This window comes from Leopardus geoffroyi, chromosome D2 (assembly GCF_018350155.1).
Source record: "Leopardus geoffroyi isolate Oge1 chromosome D2, O.geoffroyi_Oge1_pat1.0, whole genome shotgun sequence".
Taxonomy (NCBI): domain Eukaryota; kingdom Metazoa; phylum Chordata; class Mammalia; order Carnivora; family Felidae; genus Leopardus; species Leopardus geoffroyi.
The window spans coordinates 8,798,512-8,824,730 of NC_059334.1; the positions used below are offsets into that span (position 1 = coordinate 8,798,512).

At 44.5% G+C, this 26,219-nt stretch overlaps 3 protein-coding genes across 6 annotated transcripts in view; all 3 read left to right on the forward strand.

Annotated features, from left to right (window-relative positions):
• The first annotated feature begins 2,463 nt into the window (after nt 1–2,463).
• Nucleotides 2,464–15,025, forward strand: IFIT3 (interferon induced protein with tetratricopeptide repeats 3). 2 transcript variants are annotated; one of them, XM_045437216.1, is made up of 3 exons: nt 2,473–2,577; nt 5,946–6,073; nt 13,087–15,025. In XM_045437216.1, the coding sequence occupies exons 2-3, from the start codon at nt 6,069–6,071 to the stop codon at nt 14,549–14,551; spliced, it is 1,470 nt and encodes a 489-aa protein (XP_045293172.1). In that variant the 5' UTR covers nt 2,473–2,577; nt 5,946–6,068; the 3' UTR covers nt 14,552–15,025. The 2 variants fall into 2 exon arrangements, with proteins under 2 accessions (XP_045293171.1, XP_045293172.1); XM_045437215.1 differs by lacking the exon at nt 5,946–6,073 and having other exon boundaries at nt 2,464–2,577.
• LOC123576408 (interferon-induced protein with tetratricopeptide repeats 1B-like) lies at nt 2,475–25,708 on the forward strand. Of its 3 annotated transcripts, XM_045437219.1 has the most exons (3): nt 2,488–2,577; nt 22,304–22,406; nt 23,101–25,708. In XM_045437219.1, exon 3 carries the CDS (start codon nt 23,189–23,191, stop codon nt 24,518–24,520), a length of 1,332 nt encoding a protein of 443 aa, XP_045293175.1. In that variant the 5' UTR covers nt 2,488–2,577; nt 22,304–22,406; nt 23,101–23,188; the 3' UTR covers nt 24,521–25,708. The 3 variants fall into 3 exon arrangements, with proteins under 3 accessions (XP_045293174.1, XP_045293175.1, XP_045293176.1); XM_045437218.1 differs by lacking the exon at nt 22,304–22,406 and having other exon boundaries at nt 2,475–2,577; XM_045437220.1 differs by lacking the exons at nt 2,488–2,577; nt 22,304–22,406 and adding an exon at nt 22,447–22,732.
• The window catches only part of LOC123576406 (interferon-induced protein with tetratricopeptide repeats 1-like), a 39,764-nt gene continuing 16,024 nt past the window's right edge, over nt 2,480–26,219 (forward strand). The window contains exon 1 of the mRNA XM_045437214.1: nt 2,480–2,577. Within this exon, the coding sequence (XP_045293170.1) occupies nt 2,573–2,577 (5 nt within the window). The 5' untranslated portion in view covers nt 2,480–2,572. The remainder of the gene's footprint in view (nt 2,578–26,219) is intronic.

Sequence of the window (26,219 nt, forward strand, 5' to 3'; positions counted from 1 at the left end):
TTCTAACAGACATTTAACAAATGTTATTATTCTTATTCTCCTCAAATTATTCCAAAAAATAGAAGAGAAAGGAAAGCTTCCAAATACATTCTATGAAGGCAGCATTACATTGATACCAAAAACAGACAAAGACACCACAAAAAAAGAAAACTACAGGCCAACATCACTCATGAACACAGAAGCAAAAATCCTCAACAAAATATTAGCAAACTGCCTACAATAATAAATTAAAAAGATCGTTCACCATGATCAGGTGGCATTTATTCCAGGAATGTACGGATGCTTCAATATTCACAAATAAATTAGCACCATACACCACATCAACAAAATGAAGAACAAAAATCATCTGACCATCTCAACAGGAACAAGACAGGGATGTCCACTCTCCCCAGTTTTGTTCAACATAGTACTGGAAGTCCTAGCCACAGCAAATAGACAAGTAAAAGAAATAAGAGGCATCCATGTTGGTAAAGAAGTTAAACTGTCACTATTTGCAGACAACATGATACTATACACAGAAAATCCTAAAGACTTCACCAAAAAACTACTAGAAGCAATAAACAAATTCAGTAAAGTGGCAGGATACAAAATTATTACTCAGAAATGGGTAGCTTTTCTATACACTAATAACAAAGTAGCAGAAAGGGAAATTAAAAAACAAAACAAAACATCTACAGTTGCACCAAAAATAATAAAATACCAAGGAATAAGCTTAACCAAAGAGGTGAAAGACCCATACTCCAAAAACTATAAAACACTGATGAAAGAAATTGAAGATGACACAAACAAATGGAAAAATATCCCATGCTCATGGATTGGAAGAATTAATATTGTTAAAATGTCCATATTACCCAAAGCAATCTACAGATTCAATGCATTCCCTATCAAAATATCAACAGCACTGTTCACAAAACTAAAACAAATATTATATTATAGAACCACAAAAAGACTCCAAATAACCAAAGCAATCCTGAGAACGAACAAAGCGGGAGGTAGCACAATACCAGGTTTCAAGATCTAGTACAAATCTGTAGTAATCAAAAGAGTATGGTACTGGCACAAAAATAGACACGCAGATCAGTGGAACAGGCTAGGGAGCCCAGAAATAAGGCCCCAATTTTATGGTCAATTACTCTATAACAAAGGAGGCAAAATATACAATATATAAAGACAATCTCTTCAACAAATGGTGCTGGGAAAACTGGATGGCTACTTGTAAAATAATAAAACTGAATCACTTTCTTATACCATACACAAAAATAAACTCAAAATGGATTAAAGTCCTAAATGTGAGACCATAAACCATAAAAATCCTAGAAGAGAGCAAAGGCAGTAATTTTTCTGACATTGTCATAGCAACATTATTTCTAGCTATGTCTCCTACTACAACGGAGACAAAAGCAAAAATAAACTGTTGGGACTACAACAAAGTTAAAAGCTTTTTCACGGCAAGGGAAACCATCAACAAAACAAAAGACAACATACTGAATGGGAGAAGATAGCAGCAAATGATATATCTAATAATGGGTTAATACCCAAAATATATAAAGCACTTATAGAACTCAATACCAAAAAAACACACAATCCAATTAAAAAAATGGGCAGAAGACCTGAACAGTTTTCCAAAGAAGATGTAACAGATGGCCAAGACACACATGAAAAAAGGCTCAACATCACTAATTACTGAAATGCAGATCAAAACCACAAAGAGATATCAACTTACACTAGTTAGAATGGCTAAAACCAAAATGACAAGAAATAACAAGTATTGGAGAGGATGTGGTGTGGAGAAGAAGGAACCTGCGCACTGTTGCTGGGAATCTAAACTGGTGCAGCCACCATGGAAACAGTATGGAGCTTCCCCCCCAAATTAAAAATAGAAATACTATGAGATCCAATAATTCCACTAGTGGGTATTTACCGAAAGAAAATAAAAACACTAATTTGAAGGGCGCCTGGGTAGCTCAATCAATTGAGTGTCTGATTTCGGCTCAGGTCATGAACTTGTGGTTCGTGAGTTCGAGCCCCACGTCGGGCTCTTTGCTGACAGCTGGGAGCCCGGAGCCTGCTGGGATTATCTGTCTGTCTGTCTGTCTGTCTGTCTCTCTCTGCCCCTCCATCACTTGTGTTGTCTATCTCAAAAATAAATATTAAAAAAAAATTTAAGTTGTTTTGTTTTCAAACAAGAATAATAAAATATTCACTTGCAATTTAAAAAAAAAAAAAAAAAAGCTCTTTCCTGGGACTCGCCCTGGACTGATGGTCAGATTCCTGCGAGCGCCTTCACGTTCTCTCAAAGCATCGTTAAAGGATGCTTCCACTGAGTTACCAGAGATTTCGACCCTCAGTCTTCTTTTCCTGGAATTTGATCAGTTTCACTTTCCAGTTCCCTTCCCTTTCACGGAGGCACTGGCCCGGAAGCAGGGAGAAAACATCAGCTGACGCGTCCCCCGCCCTCACGCCCCTTATATAGCTCCTTCAGCAGGGACTCGGGGCACACTCGGGACGTTTCCCAAGAACGGATCAGCTTGGGGACCAGATTTTCAGAACGGAAGAGGAGCAGGTTGCAGACATGAGGTCAGTGACATAGAAATACGTAAGCGCCCCTCCCCTGACCTTGAATGCAAATTGTAAACGGAGCTGCTCCTGTGTTGTCCCGCGGCTTTTGGATGAACCGTGCGTTTATCGGTGTGGGCGCTTTTTATTTCCGGGTCTTTTCCCCGGTGTACACACACTGAGGCTTCCGGAGCTTCTAGAACTGCTCCTCTAGCTGGGAGCCCAGAGGAGGGAAGGGCTCAGCAGGAGTGTTAGACCCACTCAAGCACAGTTTGTGGATTCCAAGTTGGACCTGGGAGGAGTGATGGAATTACTCTTTATGGGCTTTTTTGTTGTTGTTGTTTTCTTTGCAGCGACTGAGAGGCTTTTTTTCTTGTCGTTTTAAAAAGAAGCATTTCTTTTCAGCAGATATTATTAAAGATGGAATTAGTAGTACAAACTCCACTCGTGTGTTGAGGAATTTTGCCCTGAAACGTTGGGTCAGTTCGAGGTGGGAAGTGGAAGAAATAATTCTTCCAGATGGGCATTTTTCCATTTCTTATATCAAAACAAAACCAGAAGCATAGAGTGTGTTTTTATTTCTGTGATGAGAGCTGGGGAGCAGCAAACAATTTGCTCTTCAAAACAGAATGACCTAATCTCTTTTTTAGTGACAATCTAATCTCTAGTGATGGAAAGCAGGTCGGTGGCTGCCTGGGATGGTGGAGGGGGCTGGGGCTGGGTAGAAAGCAGAGTGGGGAATCTTTGCGAATGGTGTCAATAGTCTGTAGGGAGATAGTGGTGCTCGTTGCTTGTCAAAGCTCAAAGCTCATCAAACTCTACACTTAAAATGTGTGCATCTTATTGTATGTAAAGTATAATCTTGGCAAATTTGGGTTTTTGTTGGTTTTTTTGTTAAAGCATGTGAACATGCTTCAGTTCTGCCATTAGAGCCTCGGGAAAGATAGAGTTGAGAGAAGGAGAAGCCATTTTCACTCAAACACCATGGGGAGGGAGGATCCCAGTGACCACACCCTGGGAAAGTCCCCAGGGCTCCTATTTGGGAATGGGCCGGGTAAGAGGAAGTCACTGCCAAGTGCCTCAGGTTACCCTTTGCTATGTAACAGGTTCCAAGTTATATATGTGTCTCCATGAGTGGGGTTAACCAGAAAGCCTGGCCCTGCCCAGCGCCCTGTTAGCCAGTTTGCCCCAAGAGGTTTTCCAGTGGCCTGTGCTTAGGTGTGTCCAGAGTCACTGACTTGAGGAAGTCTGGGGGGCGGGGGTGGTAAGGGGTTCTCTGGACTCTGCTGGACGGGTGCCCATATCAAGTTGCCCTGTTCCCAGAGGCTATATAGGGCCAGGGCCAGGTGGGTCTGCTCCTCCCTGGCAGGGCTAAAAATTGCCAAAGGGGAAAAACCACCTGGGGAAACACCTACTATCTTCGGGCTGGCTGATGGGCGCCCTCCTCTGCCCCACTCACTGAGGAACTCTGTTGCTGCCCCGTGCACTAAAACTTCTTTTAAAATTGTAACACTAATAGACCAGCGATTGTGAGGGTAACTCTTTCTGCGTGGTCAGCAGTTGGTAGTACGCTCTGTTGAGGGCTTTCCGTGCGTTATTTCATATCACCTTCCCAATAGCCCTACGAAGGAAGAACTGTGATTTTTATCAGCCTCATTTTCTATTGTTTGTGAATACAATTTATTGTCAAATTGACTTACATACAACACCCAGGGCTCCTCCCAACAAGTGCCCTCCTCAATGCCCATCACCCATTTTCCCCTCTCCTCCATCCCCCATCAACCCTCAGTTTGTTCTCTGTATTTAAGAGTCTCTTGTGCTTTGCCTCCCTCCCTCTCTGTAACTATTTCTTCCCCCTCCCTTCCCCCATGGTCTTCTGTTAAGTTTCTCAAGATCCACATCTTGAGTGGAACATATAAAACATATAAAATCTGTCTTTCTCTGCCTGACTTATTTCACTTAGCACAATACCCTCCAGTTCCATCCACATTGCTGCAAATGGCATGATTTCATCCTTTCTCATTGCCAAGTAGTATTCCATTGTATATATAAACCACATCTTCTTTATCCATTCATCAGTTCGTGGACATTTAGGCTCTTTCCATAATTTGGCTATTGTTGGAAGTGCTGTTGTAAAAATTGGGGTACACGTGCCCCTATGCATCAGCACTCCTGTATCCCTTGGGTAAATTCCTAGTAGTGCTATGGCTGGGTCATAAGGTAGTTCTATTTTTAACTTTTTGAGGAACCTTCACACTGTTTTCTAGAGTGGCTGCACCAGTTTGCATTCCCACCAACAAACAGGACAACCTGGAAGAAATGGACAAAATCCTACACACCCACACACTACCAAAACTCAAACAGGAAGAAATAGAAAATTTGAACAGACCCATAACTAGTGAAGAAATTGAATCAGTTATAAAAAGTCTCCCAACAAATAAGAGTCCTGGGCCAGATGGCTTCCCAGGGAAATTCTACCAGACATTTAAAGCAGAGTTAATACCTATCCTTCTCAAGCTGTTCCAAAAAATAGAAATGGAAAGAAAACTTCCAGACTTAGTCTCACTTTCTAGATGAGGAAAATGAGGCTCAGCAGGCAAGAGAGTAGGTGTCAGAGCAGAGTCATTAGTGAGGTACCAAACTCTAGGGCCGAGCATCTTCTAATTCTGTGGACCAAATCCAAGAGGGTGGAGGGTCTTAATGCTTTTAATTGTGCTCACACTAGAGACAAGGGGCAGGAGTTAAAGGACTGGGCCTTCGAGATCCCTATTTGGAGAATGAGGACCACTCTCTTTGATGGAAACTCTTGGAGTGCACAGAGCCACACATTAGAGGAAGGTAGAAGCAGACCTCCCCAAGGCATAGTTTCCTACAATTTGGATGGAAGGAAAAAGGAAGATCATTCAGGACCATTTCCTCATAAGGAAATGAGGCTAAATAATGTGATTCCAGAAATATTCCAGACTAGGTCAAAGAGGTAACAGAACTCCAGGTATCTTGTGGTCATTTTCCCCTCTTCTAGATGGTCTGCCTCGCTCTTTGATATGCTACATTATCTCTGACAAGTAAGTGGGAAACTGCTTTTCAAAATCCCTCTAGAATAGTGCTTCTCAAAATGCGGGACAGGGGCTCCTCCAGGTACACAATTTCCCTGGTGCTTGTATGAATGCAGATTCCTGAGCCCGAGCCCACACCCAGATTTCAACAGAAGCTCTGAGAATAGGGCCTATATATATATGTATAATGCCTTTTTCCAAACCCCCAATGTGTGTGGAACCCTGTTCCCGGTGGGAATGACCTCAGCTCTGACAATTAGGTTTCAGTTTCTCCTCAGTGGGAATCCTGATAGCATTGTATTGGTCTCATTGTCCTTTTCTGTTTGATAAAAGCATAGATCTCAGGGCTAGCTGGCATCCTGGTTGGAAGGCCCTTCAGCAGTTGCTTCTGATCCACAAGCAGAAAATAAAATCAGCCTGGACCCCAGCTTTTCAGAATTGAGGGAAATAGCCATCATGAGGTAAATGTTCCCTACTTTTCTGATAGGAAGTTGAGAATTTCCCACAAATCTTCAGCCTTGCATGCAACTTCCCGAAGTATGTTGGTGCAGTGCTTGCTTATACATGAAATACACAATTATCTAATTCGATCATAAATCTCTCTTAGTTTTGTGGCCATTTCTGATTTACAGACACCAAGGGAAGTGCTTCCAGGAGAGCCGGGGGGGGGGGGGGGGGGCGGGGTGGGAGGAGAAGAGACTGGCAGGTGGAAAGGGGCAGAGGGCCTGGAGGGCACCACTGTCCCCCAGGAGAGTTCTGGAGGTCCCGGTCCCTCTTTTGTTTCTTTTGTGAAAAGACTAAGTCAGTGAATTTTGTTGTGGTTGTTGTGGGTTATTTCAAAAGTGTGGTTACTTCTTTGCTAATGACTAAGCCAGCACTGCATTTCATAATGAGATTGCTCTTACCCAAAGTTTGCTCTTTCAGAACTGAGAAATATAGTGAAGGGACAGAAAATACGCCACCCCAAAATGTGCCGCTTTGGCACGTGGGTTATTTTGAGCCGAAGGCAACTGAGACCCAACAGACTCAAGAAAACGTTTACCTCTCTGTTAACTGCCTGAAAGAATTTAGATACGGGGCCTGACCCCAAGGGGAGCTGTTACCAGAGATAACTTTTTATCTGAAAGACTTACATGCACGGCAGGGCAAAGGGCTGAGAATCAACCGTCTACACTCATCTTTTTGGGAATTGCTCTCCACCACTTTGAAATTTCAGGACCCAATCCACTAGTTAGCTGAAGATAGCATTTGAGCCTCAACTGCCTGACTGCCTTTGGGCCTCATGCTTTTATGGGGCTCCTACACCTACAAAATTAAATTTTTCTTCCCTGTTCATCTGTCTTATGTCAACTTAATTATTAGACTGGCCGAAGAACCTAGAACAGTGGAAGGAAATTTTTCTAAGCTGACAATGTCTACCTGACACGCCCTCTTACTGACCTGCTAGGCGCCCCCTGTGGACTACGAACTGTCACAAACTGTAGCAAATGTCCTATATCACAACTAACCTGAGTGCCCAGTTAGAATGCAAATTAGCAGGCCCTGCATTCAGAAATCCAGATTGAATAGATCAGAAATAAGGCCTAAACTTCATACATATACATATAAAGAGTGTTTAGAGCAACTTTCACAAACATATACAAGCTAAATTAGTAAGTGAGGAAGCCATGGCATATGGGGTATTGGTTTTTAAAAAGGGAATTGTATTTTTTATATGTTTTAATCAGAATTATCTTCAAATGTTTTATTTTGATCTACTCAGTTAATGATGTTAACATTATCATAAATATGTAATTACAGTGACATGTGTAAATATGTGAATTAACATATAAAAATATGTAATAAAAATCCAAAGAGGGGAGTGAGGAACAGAGTGTTTCATGTACCTAAACTACACAGAAGAAAAGGGATAAGAATTGCTAAAGTAATTCTATTCTTTTCTTTCAGCTTTATTGGGGAATAATTGGCACATAAAATTCTAAGATATTTAAAAATTTTTTTTTTCAACGTTTTATTTATTTTTGGGACAGAGAGAGACAGAGCATGAACGGGGGAGGGGCAGAGAGAGAGGGAGACACAGAATCAGAAACAGGCTCCAGGCTCTGAGCCATCAGCCCAGAGCCTGACGCGGGGCTCGAACTCACGGACCGTGAGATCGTGACCTGGCTGAAGTCGGACGCTTAACCGACTGCGCCACCCAGGCGCCCCTAAAATTCTAAGATATTTAAAGGATACATCATAGTGATTCAATATACAAACACACTGTGAAAGGGCTCCCTTTTTCCATTAGGTCAGTTATCACCTCACATACTTGTGTTGCTTGTTTGTTTATTTTTGGTGAGAATATTGATGTTCTACTCTCTCCACAAATCCCAATTATATACACAATACCATGTTATTAATTATAATCACTATGTCATACATTAGATCTTCAGACCTTATTTACCTTACATCTGAAAGTTTGTACTTTTGGCAACCTCTACCTATTTCCACACTCCACCCCCCACAACCACTTTTCTACTGTTTCTATGAGTTTGACTTTTTTTTCCTTTTTTTTTTTTTTGTTTTTTTTTTTTTGTTTGTTTGTTTTTAAGAATCCACAGATAAGTGACATCATGCAGTATTTGTCTTTCTCTGTCTGGTTTATTTCACTTAGCAAGATCTCCTCATATTCCTTCCATGTTGATGCAAATGGCAGGATTTCTGTGTTTGTTTGTTTGTTTGTTTGTTTGTTTATGATTGAGTGATACTGATCAGAAAAGATGCCTGATATGATTTGAGTCTCCTTAAATTTTAAGATTTTTTTTGTGGCCTAACATATGATCTGTCCTAGAGAATGTTCCATGTGCACTTCAGAGGACTGTGTATTTTGTGCTGTTGGATGGAATGTTCTGTAAATGTCTAAGTTCACCTGGCTAAAGTGTTGTTTAAGTTTGATGTTTTCTTATTCATTTTCTGTCTGGATGATCTATCCACTGTTGAAAAGGGATAGAGAAGTCCCTTATTATTACTGTATTACTCTGTATCTCCCTTCAGGTCTATTAATATTTGCTTTATATATTTAGATGCTGGTGTGTTGGGTGCATAAACATTTATAAACATTATATCCTATTGTTGGATTGACCACTTTGTTGTTAAGTAATGACTTTCTTTCCCTCTTTAACTTGAAGTCTATTTTGTCTAGTATAAGTATAGCTGCCCCTGCTTTCTTTGGCTTTCATGGAATATCTTTTCCATCCCCTCACTTTCATCTATGTGTGTCCTAAAAGCTGAAGGCAGCATGTGTTAGGTCTTCTTTTACATCCATTCAGCCATTCTGTGTCTTTTGATTGGAGAATATAGTCCATTTATATTTAAAGCAATTGTGGATAGTTATAGACTTATAGCCTATAGACTATAGACTATTGCCATCTTGTTCATTGTTTTCTGGCTGTTTTACAATTCCTTTATTTCCTTCCTTTTCTCTTGCTCTCTTTCTTTGTGATTTAATGCTTTTCTGTAGTAGTGGTGTGCTTCTTTTCTCTTTACCTTTTATGTATCTGGTACAGGTTTTTTCTTTGTGTTTACCATGAGGCTGAAATAAAACATCTTATATTTATAACAGACCATTTTAAGTATATAACTTAAAAGTTTGAATGCATACCTTTTTTACTCCTCCCTCCCCCTACATTTTATGTTTCAGATGTCACAATTTATATCTTTTTAACTTGTCTATACATTAACAGATTATGGTGGTTATAGTTATTTTTAAAAAAAAAAAAACTTTTGTTTTTAATCATTATACTGGATTTATAAGCAATTTACCTATCAAGGCAATAGTGTTTTAAAGCAAATCTCCTGGTCTCTAGTTCCAAGTTTCATGTTTCTTCTTATCAAGATATCAGGACTCATGGTCCAATATACTTTTCTCCAAATCTTACTTCAAGGGGGTATCAGGTGTCAAATATATAATCAAATTGGAAATGTACAGAGGAAACCTTATGAAAAGTCAACAGAACTTAATTAAAATTTTCAATAAGTCTTATAATCATGAAGCCACTTACACAGTTGGCTCTCTTCCTGAACAAACTGCCCTTTGTTAGCATACATTCCTTAGCATGGCTAGCTCTAGCATTTGGTGAGGTGGTGGTAGGGATGGAGTATCCCTAAGTGTTCCATCTTTGGGGCTGTCTCTCAGGTTCAGGAATATAGAGGGAGCTTTTCTACTTGCCCTACACTTCATGAGCCACTGACATCTCCCAAAGCTTATGTATAACAGGATTGGAATGTGTTTCATCTTGGAGAGTTGATGGAATATGTTTCATCTTTATCAATAAGTGCCTAAAATTTTAGTCTGGTAAGATCTCTCTGGTTTACTAATATTTCAGCCTGTGTCATCACCACGGGAAAAAAAGATAGCGAGATAGTGTTATCAAGCTGGTGTTATAGCAAAAACAACCAAAGTCACCTGCTATTCTGCAGGCTCACTGAGAAGTTGGATGAATACACTCTATGGCTGATAGAGTGTTCACCTATTATTTCCAGGCACCTATATCGACAGATACATTCTACCGATCTGAAACTCGTGCCTTCCTCCAATGCCCTAATTGGGAAGTCAGCAAAGTTAACTAATGCTGAAACACAGAAATGCCTTTATTATGCCTTAGTTGCATAACAGTTATAAACATATTTGTTCAGTGATCATCTTTACAACTTGCTCTTAATGTTTACTTTCTAATACTTGCTACCTTGAGTTATGATCTGTGTAGTCCTTCAAACAGGGCAGCTAGAATCACCACATGAAGCCAAGCTGGAAAACCCTAGAATGGAGATAAAAGACACTGGCATTGTGGTGCTCTAGCCAGGGACCTAGAGAATGATAAAGATGGCCAGGAATAGAGGTATGCACATAAAAGGGTATCTAGATAGACAGCAACTTCCCCCTTTTTCCTTGTCTTGGGGCAATTGCCTTGCCTCTGTGTCTTTCACTATAAGGCATTTCACATGTGATCACATTGGGTCCAGAAATGGCCTAGATGAGCATTGCTGGAGAGACAGAAACTAGAGCAGCAGCAGTAGTGTGTGGACTGGTGCTGGTCCTTGGGAAAGTACAAATAAAGTCAGTGGCTCCTCAGTGAGCAAAATGTATTTTGACAAGTTAAAGAGCTTCCCTTTATTCTCATTATATCTTTCTTATTTCTTCAGGGATAAAAATGCTTCTTTCTTTTTGTTTTTTAATCCAGTGTTGGCAAGCATAGGTGGTTGGTGTCTTTTGGAATACATTTTCTCCCATTGTCATGATTTTGCCAAATTTAAGTTGGCAGCCCTATTTGACTCAACTTCTTTATGAAGTTGTGCTAGTCTGTGAAACCCAAAACTATGGACAACAACTGGGTTTAATGATTTCTGGAGGTTCTTAACTATCTTGTGGTGTCAAGAATCTACTGGTAGAAAAGGGGAGCACAAATTCAGTGAAACATCCTCCGAGTCCCGGGCAAATAGTGATAGGAGAACACTTTGAGAACCGGGTAGTTTATCCAACTGAATAAGGCCAGTGATCTCCCTTGGCATCCTCCATCTACAAAACTCAGATTTGTTGATTTTGCTTGTTTGTTCCTCAAAATTAATTCATTCTGTCTGGGGATCTGGCCTGTGACGGGAAAAATGCCCCAATCAGACTGAAAGTGAGCGCCCATGGGTCTGTGTGAGTGACTGTAGGGAGACGGTGAAGATGAAGGGAAAGGGCTCAGTCTCCACAGCATGGTGTAAAACACCCCTGGGCTTCCGTCTCTTTATGTGGCTCCTTCTAACCAGTCTGTGGGCTTCTAGGCCAGAGAGAGCAAGGATAACTGACTTTACTTTGTCTTGGCACCCTTCAAAACTAACAAAGTGACACAAAGGAGTAGCCCTGTAAAGGGTCATTGGATCCAGCTTGCCCAGCATGTGAGGACGGAGCCCTGACTTCTAATGGAGCAGGACAAGAGATCCAGGTCTTCTCTCTGCAGTGCTCTCCTCCCACCTGCCCACCTCACCTTGCAGATCTGCCCACACAGTGGGAGGGACGTGCTCCATGGGCTCTTGCACAGAGCACAGCTACAGGCGGGTGAAGCTAGGGAGCGTGAGGAAGGTACCTCCTCTTCCGTCGAGGACAACATAGGGTGTGCATTAGTCAGGGCTCTCCAGACAAACAGGACCACTAGGAGATACATGTATGTCCATGTAAGCTGCTGGGAGATGTCAGGCCCCACCCACCAACGCTGGGAAGAGGCAGCAGGCATTTGCTAAAGGCAGTTGTTCCAGGCTCTTCCGTGCGTTTGCTGACCAAGAAGTCAACCGTTCAGAGCACCACAATAGAGGAAACTCGGGCAGCCAACTATGGAGCTCAGACTGCACGAAGGGCTTTTTCTTCAGCTTCTACGTGAAGGTTAGGGCAGGATGGACTCCTGGATGGGGGACTCTTGGCTGTCCCACCATCAACTCTGCCCTGAACTGTAGTCATCGACTTCGCTCAGATCATGAGTAGGCTCAAGTAGTGGACTCACAACGTTTGAACTCAACTATTTTTTCTGTTACTTTGTCCATTTGCCAACAGCGAAAACAAACTGGATCTTCAGCTTTATCCCCATTTCTTGAAAGGGAAGAGCCTTTATACAACCGGACATATTTTTTTGGTTTTCCTCACTGAGAATTTTAACCCTCTTTTTTCTTCTTTCTACAACAACTTCTGAACATGCTTATTTTTACCTACTCTTTTCTCTACTTTCAGTAAAATAAAGATTAAAGATTCTTACCTACTGCTGGTTTAAAATATATATGTGTGTATGTATATATTTATATATACATATATACAAAATATATGTGTATATATATTTATAGATACATACCATATTATAAATATATATTACAAATATAGTATTTATATATAGCATACTATACATACACACACACACACACACACACAAAATGAAAGAGATTTATTCTCAGGAATTGGCTCACATGATCATGGAGGCCGAGGACCATAATCACAGGTCACTCACTGTCCACAAGCTGCAGACCCAGGAGAGCCAATGCTATAATTCCAGTCTGGGCCAAAGGCCTGAGGGCTAGAGGGACAATGCCATAGGCTGAGGTCCAAGTCTGAGGGCCCGAGAACCAGGAAGGCCGATGTACAGGCTCCAGTCCAAGGGGAGGAGAAGACACATGTCCAGCTCACACAGCCAGGCAGACAGAATTCACACTCCCTCTGCCTTCTTGTTGTACTCAGACCCTCACCAGACCGGGTGGTGGCCAGCCAACACTGGGGAAGACAGTCTGCTTTACCCCGCCTCCTGAGTCAGATGCTGGTCACAGACACACCCAGAACTGATGTTAGACTCGAAGCCTGGGCCTCCCACAGCCCGGGCAGGTTGACACACAAACTTAACCTGTAACTGCATCCCAGGACGCGGTGCCTGGCAGGTCCACATCACAGTGACCGTGTCTATTTTCTCCACAGTGAGGTCAACAAGAATTCTCTGGAAAAAATCCTCCCACAGCTGAAATGCCATTTCACATGGAACTTACTTAAAAAAGATGGTGTCTCGCGTGATCTAGAAGACAGAGTGTGTAACCAGATTGAATTCGTAAACGCTGAGTTCAAAGCTACAATGTACAACTTTTTGGCCTACATAAAACACTTAAATGGTCACAACGAGGCCGCCCTGGAGTGCCTACAGCAAGCTGAGGAGCTGGTCCAGCGAGAACACTCTGATCAAGCAGAAATCAGAAGGCTGGTCACCTGGGGAAACTATGCCTGGGTCTACTACCACCTGGGCAGACTCACAGATGCTCAGATGTATGTGGACAAGGTGAAACAAGTATGCGGGAAGTTTTCAAATCCATACAGTATGGAGTGCCCTGAGCTTGACTGTGAAGAAGGGTGGACACTGCTAAAGTGTGGAGGAAAGCACAACGAAAGGGCCAAGGTATGTTTCGAGAAGGCTCTGGAAGAGAAGCCCAACAACCCAGAATTCTCTTCTGGACTGGCCATTGCAACATACCGTCTGGATAATAAACCACAGAAGCCATTCTCTGTCGGTGATCTGAAGCAGGCCCTTGAGCTGAATCCCGACGATCAGTATGTCAAAGTACTCTTGGCCCTGAAGTTGCAGAAGATGAATGAAGAATCCGAAGGGGAGCGGTTGGTCCTAGAGGCCGTGGAGAACACTCCTTGCCCAGCAGATGTCCTTCGCAATGCAGCCACATTTTACAAAAATAAAGGTGATCTAGACAAAGCTATTGAACTGTTTCTAAGGGCATCGAAATCCATTCCAAACAGTGGTTACCTGTATCACCAGATTGCGTGCTGCTATAGGGCAAAAGTCAAACAGATTCAGAGTGCGGGAGAATCTGAAGCTGGCAAGAATGGAGAGAAGATTGAAGAACTAAAAAAACATGCTATTGACTATGTGATCAAAGCTATTGAGAAAGGAGTAGACCCACTGTATGCATATTCTGATGTCACCGACCTCCTGGAAAGAGAAGACTGTTTTCAGACAGCTTTCAGTAAGGAGCTCCCCAACACTGGGAGGCTACAACCCCACCAGCACTATTGCGACTTTGAGGGGCATCACGGGAAGTCTGAAGACACTTGTGTCCAACGTGATTTAGAGGGTGTGCCCACAAGCACAAAACCAGCTGAGAAGGGAAAGATGAAGTGCCCACCACAGAACATAGCTGGAAATCAGCTTCCACAAAATGCACCCAATTCTTGGTATCTCCAAGGATTAATCCACAAGCTGAACGGAGAGCTGCTTCAGGCAGCCGAATGTTATGAGAAGGAACTGGGCTACCTCTTAAGGAACAGCCCTACCGGCATAGGCAGCTTTTTCCTGCCGTCCCCTGAGCTTGAACAAGGCAGCGAGGAAGCAGGCCAGGGCCCACACAGCCCCGTTCTCAGAGCTCCCCCAACCCTGAGCTGAAACACAGAGGAGGGACGGGAGCACAGTCAGGGAGCGTGGGGTGCTGGTCTCGCTTATTGCTTTAGGGCACATCTGAGGAGTTGTTTCCTCGTGTCTGTCTCCCCTGTGCATATCAGCCACACACACTTCCCTAGTCCGCAGGTCTTATAACAAAATTAGCAGTGGAAACAGTGCTTCAGGCCTGCATGCTGCTGAGTAATTCTGCTTGCACTCGGTTCACCAGATAGCCCCCATTTCTGCCCTTCTTGCCAAGAGTCTTAGCTCGCCGCTGCCTGCTCCCAGGTCTCCCGCCCTCTGCCCCACTGCTATCTAGCCTTCTGGACCCCCGGAAAGACCACCTTTTGACTAATCCTGGAACATTCCTTCTGTCTGACTCTTGGCTTCAGCCACGTATATATATTCCTGATTGTGATACTACAATAAATATGTATTCTTGATAGCGATGCTACAATAAACCTTAAAATTTTGACTCAGGATAAAGCAGTTGTGTGCTTTGCGTGTGTGACTGAGAGTAATATTAATTCCCAAAGTTTCTCTTCGGGACACTGTCTAGGGACAGTGGGTAACTGCTACAGCCATACCATACTACTGTCAACGTGCCCTTGTTAGCTAACACTCCCCTGTAGCCGGCCTGCCCGTGGCCATGGGAACTCTCTCTCTTATTCCAGTCCAGGGGCCCCAGCGGAGTGCAGTGCCCAGCCAGCAGCTTCTGCAGGGTTCCTGTGCACCCAGCAATGCCTGGACAGTTGCCCTCCTGACGGCGTGTAAGAGGTGCCAGTACTAGGCTGGCTATAGAGACAGAGATCTTCACCCGCCCGACGGTATGAAAATATTCAAGTAGTCCCTCCCAGCTGCAGAGACCCACAGGCTTGTGCACCATGCAGCTAGGAGATGTGCCGAGGACCCTGTCCACCTCTCCTCAACCCATTACAAGGCCTGCGTCCGTATGCTTCTCTAGTGGTATCATCTGATTGTCTGGGGTGCAGAGGAAGATTGTTAGGCACCAGATCCCAGACAAGACAGAGGGACTGGCAATCCCACCTCCTTTGTGAGTGGGCAGTCAGAAATTTGACTCTTTCCTTGTGCAGAAGGGGAGTTCTGGGAAGGAGTTTCATAAGCCACATTGGCTGTAAAAGCAGCAGACTTCAGTGAGGCTGCCCCCCACCCCTGAATTATCTGTTGGCTCCAGCAAGGCTGGGAGAGCCTCCAAGTGCCCAGCAGTGAATTGCTGCCTCCTGGCCAGCCTTGGCCTGGAGCAGCCCGTTCCAGAGGGGTTGCTGGGCCCAGGTAAAGAATATTAGCATGGAAACCAACATTGAAAGCGTGGAAGAGCATGGAAGGGTGGATGGGGGTAAGGTGGAGACTGGCAACAGGTACAGCTCTGGGGTAGGTGAGGAATTGCCCATCTATATGCAAACACACATGCTCAAGAACACAAAGATTTTGAATACTGGTGGTGAAGGAGGACATTGGAAGTTTCTCCAACAGGGGTACCTGGTCCCATTCCCGGAAATTACACACAGCTGATTGACACAAGGATCGTGGCCACCTACCTACCCTGTCCCTCCATGCTCAGGGTCCCATCCACCTTCCAGATGGTGCTAAGGCTCCTAGAATTGCTGTTGATCTGTCCTGACCTGCATACCTAGGCTTTGATTTATTTTGCTGCCTGGACAATTTTATGGAAAAGATGCCTCTGCACCCACAATCTACTGTTGTCTGAGGGAACATCCACGATCTGCACTTCCTTGTGTGTGCCCCTGATCTCACACAGCCCCGCCTCTGGAGACCCAGAGGGAATAAGAAATCGCTGGTTTTTCACAGACATCCACTCCTTACCACCTGGGGCCATACCCAACCCTACCCAACTAGTAACTCGGTGGGGACTTAGAACTTCTCGACCAGTGCCATTTTACCACCTAGGCTGTGGGGCAGGCTTGACTGGTGGCCACATAGCATGTCTTAGCAGATTCTAGGGCTGTCCACAGAAGAGACAACTGGAGGAACGGGAGTCTGTCTCCACAGGGGAAACCATGGACTCCTCCCCTCAGGCTTATCGGCTCCAGGGAAGCATGGACTCTGTCTCCTTTGCTCACAACTATATGCCCATTCCAGCAGTGCCTGGAATGAACTGAGCTCTCAAAAAATTTTGAACACATTGTCTCCATTGACGGCTATGACATTGCCATTACCACCAGCTCAGTGGCTCACTGTGTGAGCTCACCTCTTCTAAAACAACTTCTCTGAATCCTAGGGGAGGGTGCTGGGAAAATAAAAGAGTAAGTGTCCCAAACTACAAAACAGTAACAATAAAAGCATGGCAGGTTTCTGTACTGGCCTCTGAACTATGTTCTAGGATCTGTGCTAAGCCCATTGCTAGCATCTAAAACCAGTGTGGAAGGTACGAGGCTCAGAAAGGTTTGGTAACTCGTCCAAGGCCACACAGCTAGAAAGAGGTGTCGCTGGGACTCAAGTCCATAGCTGTGTGACACCAAGACGCTCTGCTCACATGCATTTGTGTACTTTCTCACATGCTGTGTCCTCAGTCTGTTGGCACAACCAAGAGGTTTCAGGCTCTACCGTGAGGGTAGACCCCTGACTTGTGTCTCTTCCTATCAGTTCCTCCACTTAATCCAAACCCCCCTCCCCCACACTCCCGTGTGTGATTCCGGAATCTCCTGGCTTTCCATTTTACTCCTCTTTCCCACTGTCTTTTGTAATCCAGTGTCAGATTTTTTAAATTCACCCTGATACGGCAAATTCACAGGACCTTGACAGTGGTAATGCTCCTCAAGCTACATGCAAAGGAATTTAGAATTACGTCCACGCAGGGCTGCACCGGCCTCTCCAGAACCACCAGCAGCTGACACAGTGAGCTCCGTTTTGTAAAAGTTGGGCCTGGACAACCAGGATCTCTTAAATGCACGGGGAATACTTTCCTTGGACTTTAAGATTTTCCTCTGCAGTCCATTTTTTATTCACTCTCAGGAAATTGGGAAGGGTGGAGAGAGAGCCACACTCAGCAAGTCTTGGCCTGTCCTTCTTCCCCCTTGCTCCACTAGATGGAGTGACTGTTCCCTAACTGCCTGCTGTATTGTGTTCTCCAATGAGAATTCTAGGAAGTTGGCATCAGAGTCCCCAAGATACCATCTGGGTCCGGTGATTCACTAGAAGGACTCACAGGACGCAACATACAGTCCTATTCATGGATTAGACTTATTACAACAAAAGGATACAACAAAAGCAAAATCAGCACAGGGAAGGAGTGCATGGGGTGAAGGTCAAAGAAACCAGGCACAAATCTCCCAGATTCTGTCCCAGTAGAATCAAACAGGATGTGCTTAATTCCTCCAGTATCGAATGTCACACATCTGAAGCTAGTTGGAGCCTCAGTGCCCAAGGGTTGTATCGGGGACCAGCCACACAGGCACCCCCTGCTTAGCACATATCAAAATTCCAGACTCCCTGAAGGAAAGCAGGTGTCAGCATTAACCAGATTGTTTGCACAAACCATTTAGGCACAGCAAACCAGCCTGATCAGTGAGAGAATGGTGGGAGCATTCCAAAAATCCAAGTTCCCAGATGTCAGCCAAGGACAAACCTTGCAAGCAGGTCTTTCTAAGGATCATAGTCTAAGGCCTGATATGTTAACCCTTTTCTGTACAGTTTATGAGTGCCACCAATGACTCCACAGGCACCAGGCACCCCAGGTATCTATCCCTTTACCCTTCATTCCCAAACAATGCTTTCACCACGTTTCAGTGAGTCAGGGTCCTTCAAGCATGCAGTGAGGGGACCCCTGGCCACCCTCAGGTTTGCCCATATGTTAAAAGGACTCCCAGACTCAGCATGCAGCCATAATTACAGGTAAGTTATATTATAGTGTAAGGGAAGAAAACAAATCTTTTCCCCCTACAGTACTCCCAGGTTCTCCAGCAGGGGCCCTGCAAATTAGACTGACGACAGATTTGCAAGAGAAAAATAGCTGCTTATTAACTGGTCTATCCACACACATGGGGGAACTCAGGGATGCATAACTCAAAGGGGTGGATAGAACTAGAGCTTCTATAGTGCAGGGGAGGAAAAATCTTTCTCCCTCTACCCTCCTATATTCAACGGCTGGGCTCATGAGTCAGTTAGACAAGAGCCAGGTTAGTAAGAGAAAAAATAGGTTTAATTACATACATACACACAGGAGTTCACAAGGAAAGCATGGCTTCCAGAGGTGCCAGATGACTGAGGCTTATATACCATCATGCAGGGTTGATAAGTCATTGGCAGACCTAATTCCCTTCAGCTCATATTCAAACCTGACATAATGAATTTGCTGACATCATGTCAATGAATTTTTCCTTTTATTAAATTTTTTTAATGCTTATTTATTCTTTTTTGAGAGAGACAGAGACACAGAGCATGAGTGGGGAAGGGGCAGAGAGAGGGAGACACAGAATCCGAAGCAGGCTCCAGGCTCTGAGCCGTCAGCACAGAACCTGATGTGGGGCTTGAACTCATGGACCATGAGATCATGACCTGAGAGGAAGTCGGACACTTTACCGACTGAGCCACCCAGGCGTCCCATCAATGAAGTTTTCTAAGACTCCATGGCCTCTAAGACTTCTGTCTCCATGAACATGTGGAGCCCAGAGGGGACAGAGGTCACTGAAGTGGGATGCTGTAGGGGCTGCACCAAGCACAGGACAGCCTGGAATGATGTTGACAATGCTGAACTTTACCTGAGCCCTGTGCTTCTAGACAAAAGCCACGGTCAAAAAATCTGCCCACCCCCAACTTTGGTGTCTGAGAATGTGGGGAGTTTAGCTAAGCTACTCCATGTTATTGCTGTCTCGGTATCCATTTTGTTTGGCCAAGGAGCCTGAGTGGGGCGTTGAACTAACATTAGTCTTCGTGTGCAAGTACACGCCCTAGATAGCAGCCTGCAGAATTACAAGCAAATGTAGGTTCCTGATATGATATCTCCCAGCAGCCTGTCTGAGCAACAACCTTCCTGGCCTCCCAGGGCCTTCCCCTTCTGCCCTCCTCCCCTTAGAGAAGCCCCTGTGGAGCTGACCGAAACCCCACTCTTTTGAGTTTGAAGGGACCGTTCCGAACCTACGCCCAGAACCCCAAAGCATTTCACTCACAGCCCATGATAAACGCTTCCTCTCTGCCTGCAGCCTGCCTTGACATCCCTATCACGTGGCGTCAGGACCTGTGAGGAATAAACCTGTCCAGTTCAACTTCTCTTGTGGTCTTCTGTGAAACTGCAGAGAAACACCCTTTTCCGTATTACTTAGATAAAACTTGGGATGGGACCCCTGTCTCCCTCTGTTGAGGCCACAGACTCTCCAGATTCTCATTATGCTTCTCCTAAATGATCATCTGAATTATTTGTTCCCATGATCAATCAGAACAAAGTGCCTGTACATTTAATCAGACTGACTAGAGGTTTATCAATTTTGTTAATTCTTCCAAAGAACCAGCTCCTGGTTTCAATGATCTGTTCTATTGGGGTATTTTCATTTTTGTTTTGTTTTGTTTTGGTTTGGTTTGGTTTGGATAGCTTTGATTTCGGCTCTAATCTTTATTATTTCCCCTCTTCTGATGGTTTTGGGTTTTACTTGTTCTTTTTCCAGCTCTTTAAGGTGTAAGGTTAGATTGTGTATCTGAGACCTTTCTTCTTTCTTTAGGAAGGTCTGCATTGCTATATACTTCCCTCTTATGACCGCCTTTGCTGCATCCCAGAGGTCTGGGGCTGTGGCGTTATCATTTTCATTGGCTTCCATGTACTTTTTAATTTCCTCTTTAACTTCTTGGTTAACCCATTAATTCTTTAGGAGGATGTTCTTTAATCTCCAAGTATTTGTTGTCTTTCCAAATTTTTTTATTACGGTTCATTTAGAGTTTTGCTATGAAACCCTTTATTGTGGTCTGAAAATATGCACAGTATGATCTCAGTCTGTTTGTACCTTTTGAGGGCTGATTTGTATCCCAGTATGTGATCTATTCTAGAAAATGTTCCATATACACATGAGAAGAATGTGTATTCTGCTGCTTTAGGATGAAATGTTCTGAATATATCTGTTAAGTCCATCCGGTCCAGTGTGTCATTCAAAGCCATTGCTTCCTTGTTGATTTTCTGCTTAGATGTTCTGCCCACTGCTGTAAGTCAAAATGCCTATAAACTTAACTTGGCCAAATCTCTCTCTCTTTCCCCACGAGACCCTTAAATTTGACTCACCCCAAGGCTAAACAAGTATTGGAAGGCCAGACAATCCCTCTCAAAGCTTGGCTAACAACAAGGAAAGAGATTTCCTGATCTCTCCACCCTCTCCCTTCTTCCCTGACACCCAGTTTCTAGAAGTTTCTAGAACACCCAGTTTCTAGCCTTGTTTGCACCTCTGTGTAAAGGAAAAGCCCTCTTCTGACTAAACTTTTCACACATCAGCAGATCTTAAGATCAGAACTGTCTCCCTCCCTTATTGCAAGTCTTCTTCTTTTTTTTTTTTTTTTTCACTTAATAAACTCAATTTCTTAGAGCCCTTTTGGGCATATAGAAAAATGTGCAGGAAATACAGAGTTCTAATATACCTCCCTCCTCCACACCCTCACCCCTCCTACAGTTTCCCCTATTATCAACACTTTGCATTTGTGTGTATATTAGCTCCAACTGATGAACCAATATTGATACTTTATTCCCAACTGAAGCCCACAGTTTACATTAGGGCTCACTCTTTGTATTGAGCACATCACCCATCTACCATTGCTCTATCATCAGAAGAATTACATCGCCCTAAAAACGCCCTGTGCTCCAACAATACCACTTCCCCTAAAGCCTTGGCAAACACTGATCTTTTTACTATTCCTATTGTTTGGTTCTTTCCACAATGTCATGAAGTTGGATGTACAGGGTATAGCCTTTTTAGGATGCTTTTTCACATAGCAATGTGCATTTAATGTTCCTTCATGTCTCCTTTAGCTTAAGAGCTCATTTGTTTTCACTGATGAATAGCATTCCATTCTGTGGCTGTACCACAGTTTGTTTATCCCCTCACCTGCTGAAGAACATCTTGATTACTTCTAATTTTTGCCACCAACAGGAGTACCAAATAAGCCAACTCACTGAGAGGAAATGGGTATAATCCAGCTCTGCACCTCTGCTTCTTTGAGTCCGATCCCCAGGTGGTATCTTGCCTGTCCTAGGAAAAGTGAGGGGCTAGATCTCACCTACAGACCATGGAACAACTGATGACGTTCAGGGGGTATAAGTGCCAAGCCACCTGAAACAAACTCATGCCTGACCGGACAGTAAGGGCAGAATCCACACAGCGAGGCCCCTGTCATGTAAAATGTCCCATTTCCAGAGTCCCAATCTGGTGGTCAGCTGGCACTTTCACAGTTACATATTCCTCTTATCTGCTTCTGCACATTTACTGTGACTTGAGATACAAGTGCTGGTTTGGCGATCCTTCTGGAAGCCTTAGCATGTGCAGCTAGCATCACTGCACCTTGGCATAAGTAGCCTCAAAACCGCCAGAGCCTGGCCTGGCCACTGCATATCTTCTTAGGAGTATTCTCTAAGTGGGGAGCCAGCAGGACTATGATTCTTCAAAATACTTCAGCTGAAAGATTAAGAGTTAACCCAAGAAGGTGTTTTCAAGAAGAGAGAAAGAATCCTTCCTCTGTGATTATAAAGCAACCAACATCTACTGCTTTTGTTAAAATTAAATGCTCATGGATCTGTCTCCCACCTAGATGGCAAGTCACCTGAGAAGAGGAAATCTGTCATATCCATGTCCCAACAGAGCGCCTGACATGTAACTAATGGTCATTCATGGCTTGCAGACTTTAGAAATGGGTAAGGAAGGAGCTCATGGCAACGAAGGCCGCCTTGGACATGCCAACAGCTCTGGGCTGAAGCAATAATATAGAAGCTCTCTGAACAGAAAGAAAGAGACCCACACAGCCTGACACTATCAGCAAGGCCCCAGTGCTGCTGGACAGCGCCCCACAGCCAGGACCCTGTTCCCCTGTCCCACATGCATATTACATCAACATCAGACAAGGCCACCCTGACACCATGAGAGACCAAAACAAAAACAAGGCCACTCCATAAAACATGTCTGAACACAGACAAAAAAGATGAATGCTGTCCAGATGGGTCCTACACTGACCCAACACCAGGTGAAGTTCTCCCCACATTTCCTCTGACAGCACTAGTGGTGCGCTGCAACGTTGAGGAGAGAAGGGTTTTGCAGTGCTGAGGGTGGGGCTAAAATTGTTTTGACATTAGCAGAATTAATCCCTTTCAGGTTGCCTTTTAGACTACATGTAACCTACCTGTTGGCGCCATAAAGCGATGAGCGTTTCCTCAGGGTTTTTAGGCCAACCTGCTCTTTGTCCTAATGACGCGACCACAGAACCCAGGGAGGCAACAGATAGGGGGAGGCAAGGACACTGGAAGGTATCATTTGACCATTCAAGTGCTGGCTCCATTCCTATTAGACTGAATTCTCCTAAAAATACAAATAATTGTTGTCTACTTTTTACAGTGACGAATCAAACGGGAATCCCATTGAAGATAGCCTGGTTCAGCTGAGATGCCACTTCACCTGGGAGCTGCTAGTTGAAGACACTGAGATGCCCGATTTAGAGAACAGGATCTTGGATGAGATTGAGTTCCTAGACACCAAATACAACGCGGGCATACACAACCTGCTGGCCTACGTCCAACACCTGAAAGGCCAGACTCGGGAAGCCCTGGGGAGCCTGAAGGAAGCCGAAGACCTGATCCAGCAGGAACACGGCGACCGATCGGCTGTGAGAAGCCTGGTCACCTGGGGCAACTACGCCTGGCTGTATCACCACATGGGCAGGCTGGCGGAGGCCCGGACTTACCTGGACAGGGTGGCGAACACTTGCGAGAGGTTTGCAGCCCCCTCCTGCTACAGGCTGGACTGTCCTCAGATGGACTGTGAGGAAGGGTGGGCCTTGCTGAAGTGTGGAGGAAAGAACTACGAGCGGGCCAAGGCCTGCTTCGAAAAGGCTCTGGCAGCGGAGCCTGAGAACCCTGAATTCAGCACTGGGTATGCAATCACCATCTACCGCCTGGACGGCTTCAACAAAGCGACCCAGGTCAGCGACGCATTTTGTCTGCAGCCTCTAAAAGAGGCCATCAGGCTAAACCCAGAAGACGCGTATATCAAGGCTCTGCTCGCCCTGAAGCTTCAGGACGTGGGCCAAGAAGCCGAAGGAGAAAAGTACGTCGAAGAGGCACTGACCAACATGTCCTCGCAGACCTACGTCTTTCGATACGCGGCCAAGTTTTACCGCAGGAAAGGCGCTCTGGATAAAGCTCTTCAGCTCTTAAAGAGGGCCCTGCGGGCCACGCCCTCCTCCGCTTTCCTGCATCACCAGATGGGGCTTTGTTACAAGGCACGCATGATCCAAATCAAGAGAGCGGCAAACTGGCAGCCCAGAGGACAGGATAGAGACAATGTCCACAGATTGGTTCGCTTGGCTATATGTGAAATTCAAAAGACTCTGATGCTAAGGCCCACATTTGAGTTGGCTTACGTTGAGCTGGCTTACATGTATGCAGAAATAGGCCAACACACAAAGGCTGAGGACGCCTTTCAGAAAGTGTTGCACATGAAGAACATCAACGATCATCTGCAACAAGAGATTCATTACTGCTATGGCCATTTCCAAGAACTTCACAAGATATCTGTGGATAAAGCAATCACCCATTATTTAAAAGGTCTCAAAATAAGAAGCATCTCCCGCACCAGGGAAAAAATTCTCAGCGCCCTAGAGAAGTTAGCTAAAAGACATATTCATCAGAATGTACGTGTGGTGGAAAGTTTCAGCATCCTCGGGCTCATCCACAAATTGAAAGGGGAAGTGAGTGAGGCCCTGGTGTGTTATGAGAAGGCTCTCAGGCTGGCTGCTGACTCCAACACCATGGTCTGAAACAGAGGTCACCATTACTTGTTTAATGTCATAACTAAATATAGCCAACACCTTCCTGATCGTTGCTTTCAGGAACATGTGACATGCTGAAATACAAGAGTTGATACAACACAGGCTGTGCTGCCTGCTGAGCGCCGCCCCCCCCCCCACCATTTTCTTTCCCCTCCTGTCCATGTGTAACACATCCCTGTACTCACTTGCCAAGGTCGGTTGATGCTTTTGGGGGCACCTATCACCTGCTAGGCCAACGGAAGCTCTTTTCCCTATGGCTTTGCATGGGGAAAGGGTGCATGGGTGGCTTCCGTCCTCCATCTGCCTGGTCTCCGAAACAGAGGAGTCTTAAACAGGGAAGATTTCAGCCCCTCCTGGGCCCAGCACACTGGTCACATGCCAGTGTAGCTCTGTGCACACACCCCTGTCTCTGCAGGAGCACACACACAGGACGTCCGTGCCTTGGTCCAAAGACACTTCCGCTGGTTGGCTCACACACTCAAAGCATGAATTCCTGGAGACAGTCATCCTGAGCCAAGAGCATGGGCTGCTCATATACACATGCACCACGTGTATCTCTCTCCACACACACTGATTCTAGAGCTCACACAGGCCCATTCCTGCGGACTTGTGCACATACACATTCTGTATTTGGAAAATTCCTGACACTGTAACCCAGTCAGAAGTTTAAAAAAAAAATTAAAAAAAAAAAAAAAAAAAAAGATTTACTTTTCATGTGGCCGGGCGTGCTGACCTACCAGATCTAAAAGCAAAGCAAATGAACAAAGATGAAAGAGAAAAGAGAAGGGACTTCAGGAGGTCACTAGAGTGTTCCAGTCCTGGTGTCCATCTCCCAAGGCCTTCCCACAGCCAAGAACTGCTGGCCAGGAAGCCAAGTCTATAACCTCATAGGAAACTCAAACATTTCGGGACACGTTTGTCCAGCCACTGGCAATCGCAAAGAATCTGTGCATTCCAAACACGTCGCTGGACGTGTACTCACCCCTAAGAAAAATTAAAATGTACTGGGGAAAGACAAATAAAGGAAAAGCCCGTTTAGGAGGTGCAAGCCAAAAGTGACAAATACATTAATGCAGTTTTTAGGTGCTGGCCCTTGGGGTACATCATATAATCTTCTTTTTCCCTAAGATATTTTCCCCAAAAGCATTCAGTAAAGTTAGCAACTTGGTAAGCTAACAAAGTCTTTGAGTGAGTTTTATTAGTGAGATTTTTAAAAGGTATATATTCCAGGGGCACCTGGATGGCTCAGTCAGTTAAGCATCCGACTTCTGCTTAGGTCATGATATTGGGCTCATGGGTTCAGGCCCCGCGTCCAGCTCTGTGCTGACAGCTGGGAACCTGCTTAGGATTCTGTGTCTCCCTTTTTGCCCCTCCCCTGCTTGCACTGTCTCTCTCTCTCTCTTTCTCAAAAATAAACGTTAAAAAAAATTCTTTTTTAAAAAAAAGATGTGTATTCTTGGGGCACCTGGGTGGCTCAGTCAGTTAAGCATCCAACTCTGGATTTCAATTCAGGTCATGATCCATCGATTTGTGAGTTCAAGCCCCGCATCAGTCTCCGTGCTGACAACGCAGAGCCTGCTTGGGATTCTTTCTTCCTCCTTTTCTTTCTCCCTCCCCGGCTCAAGCTCATGCTCTCTCTCAAAATAAATAAATAAACTTAAGAAAAACATATATTCTATGTTTGGAT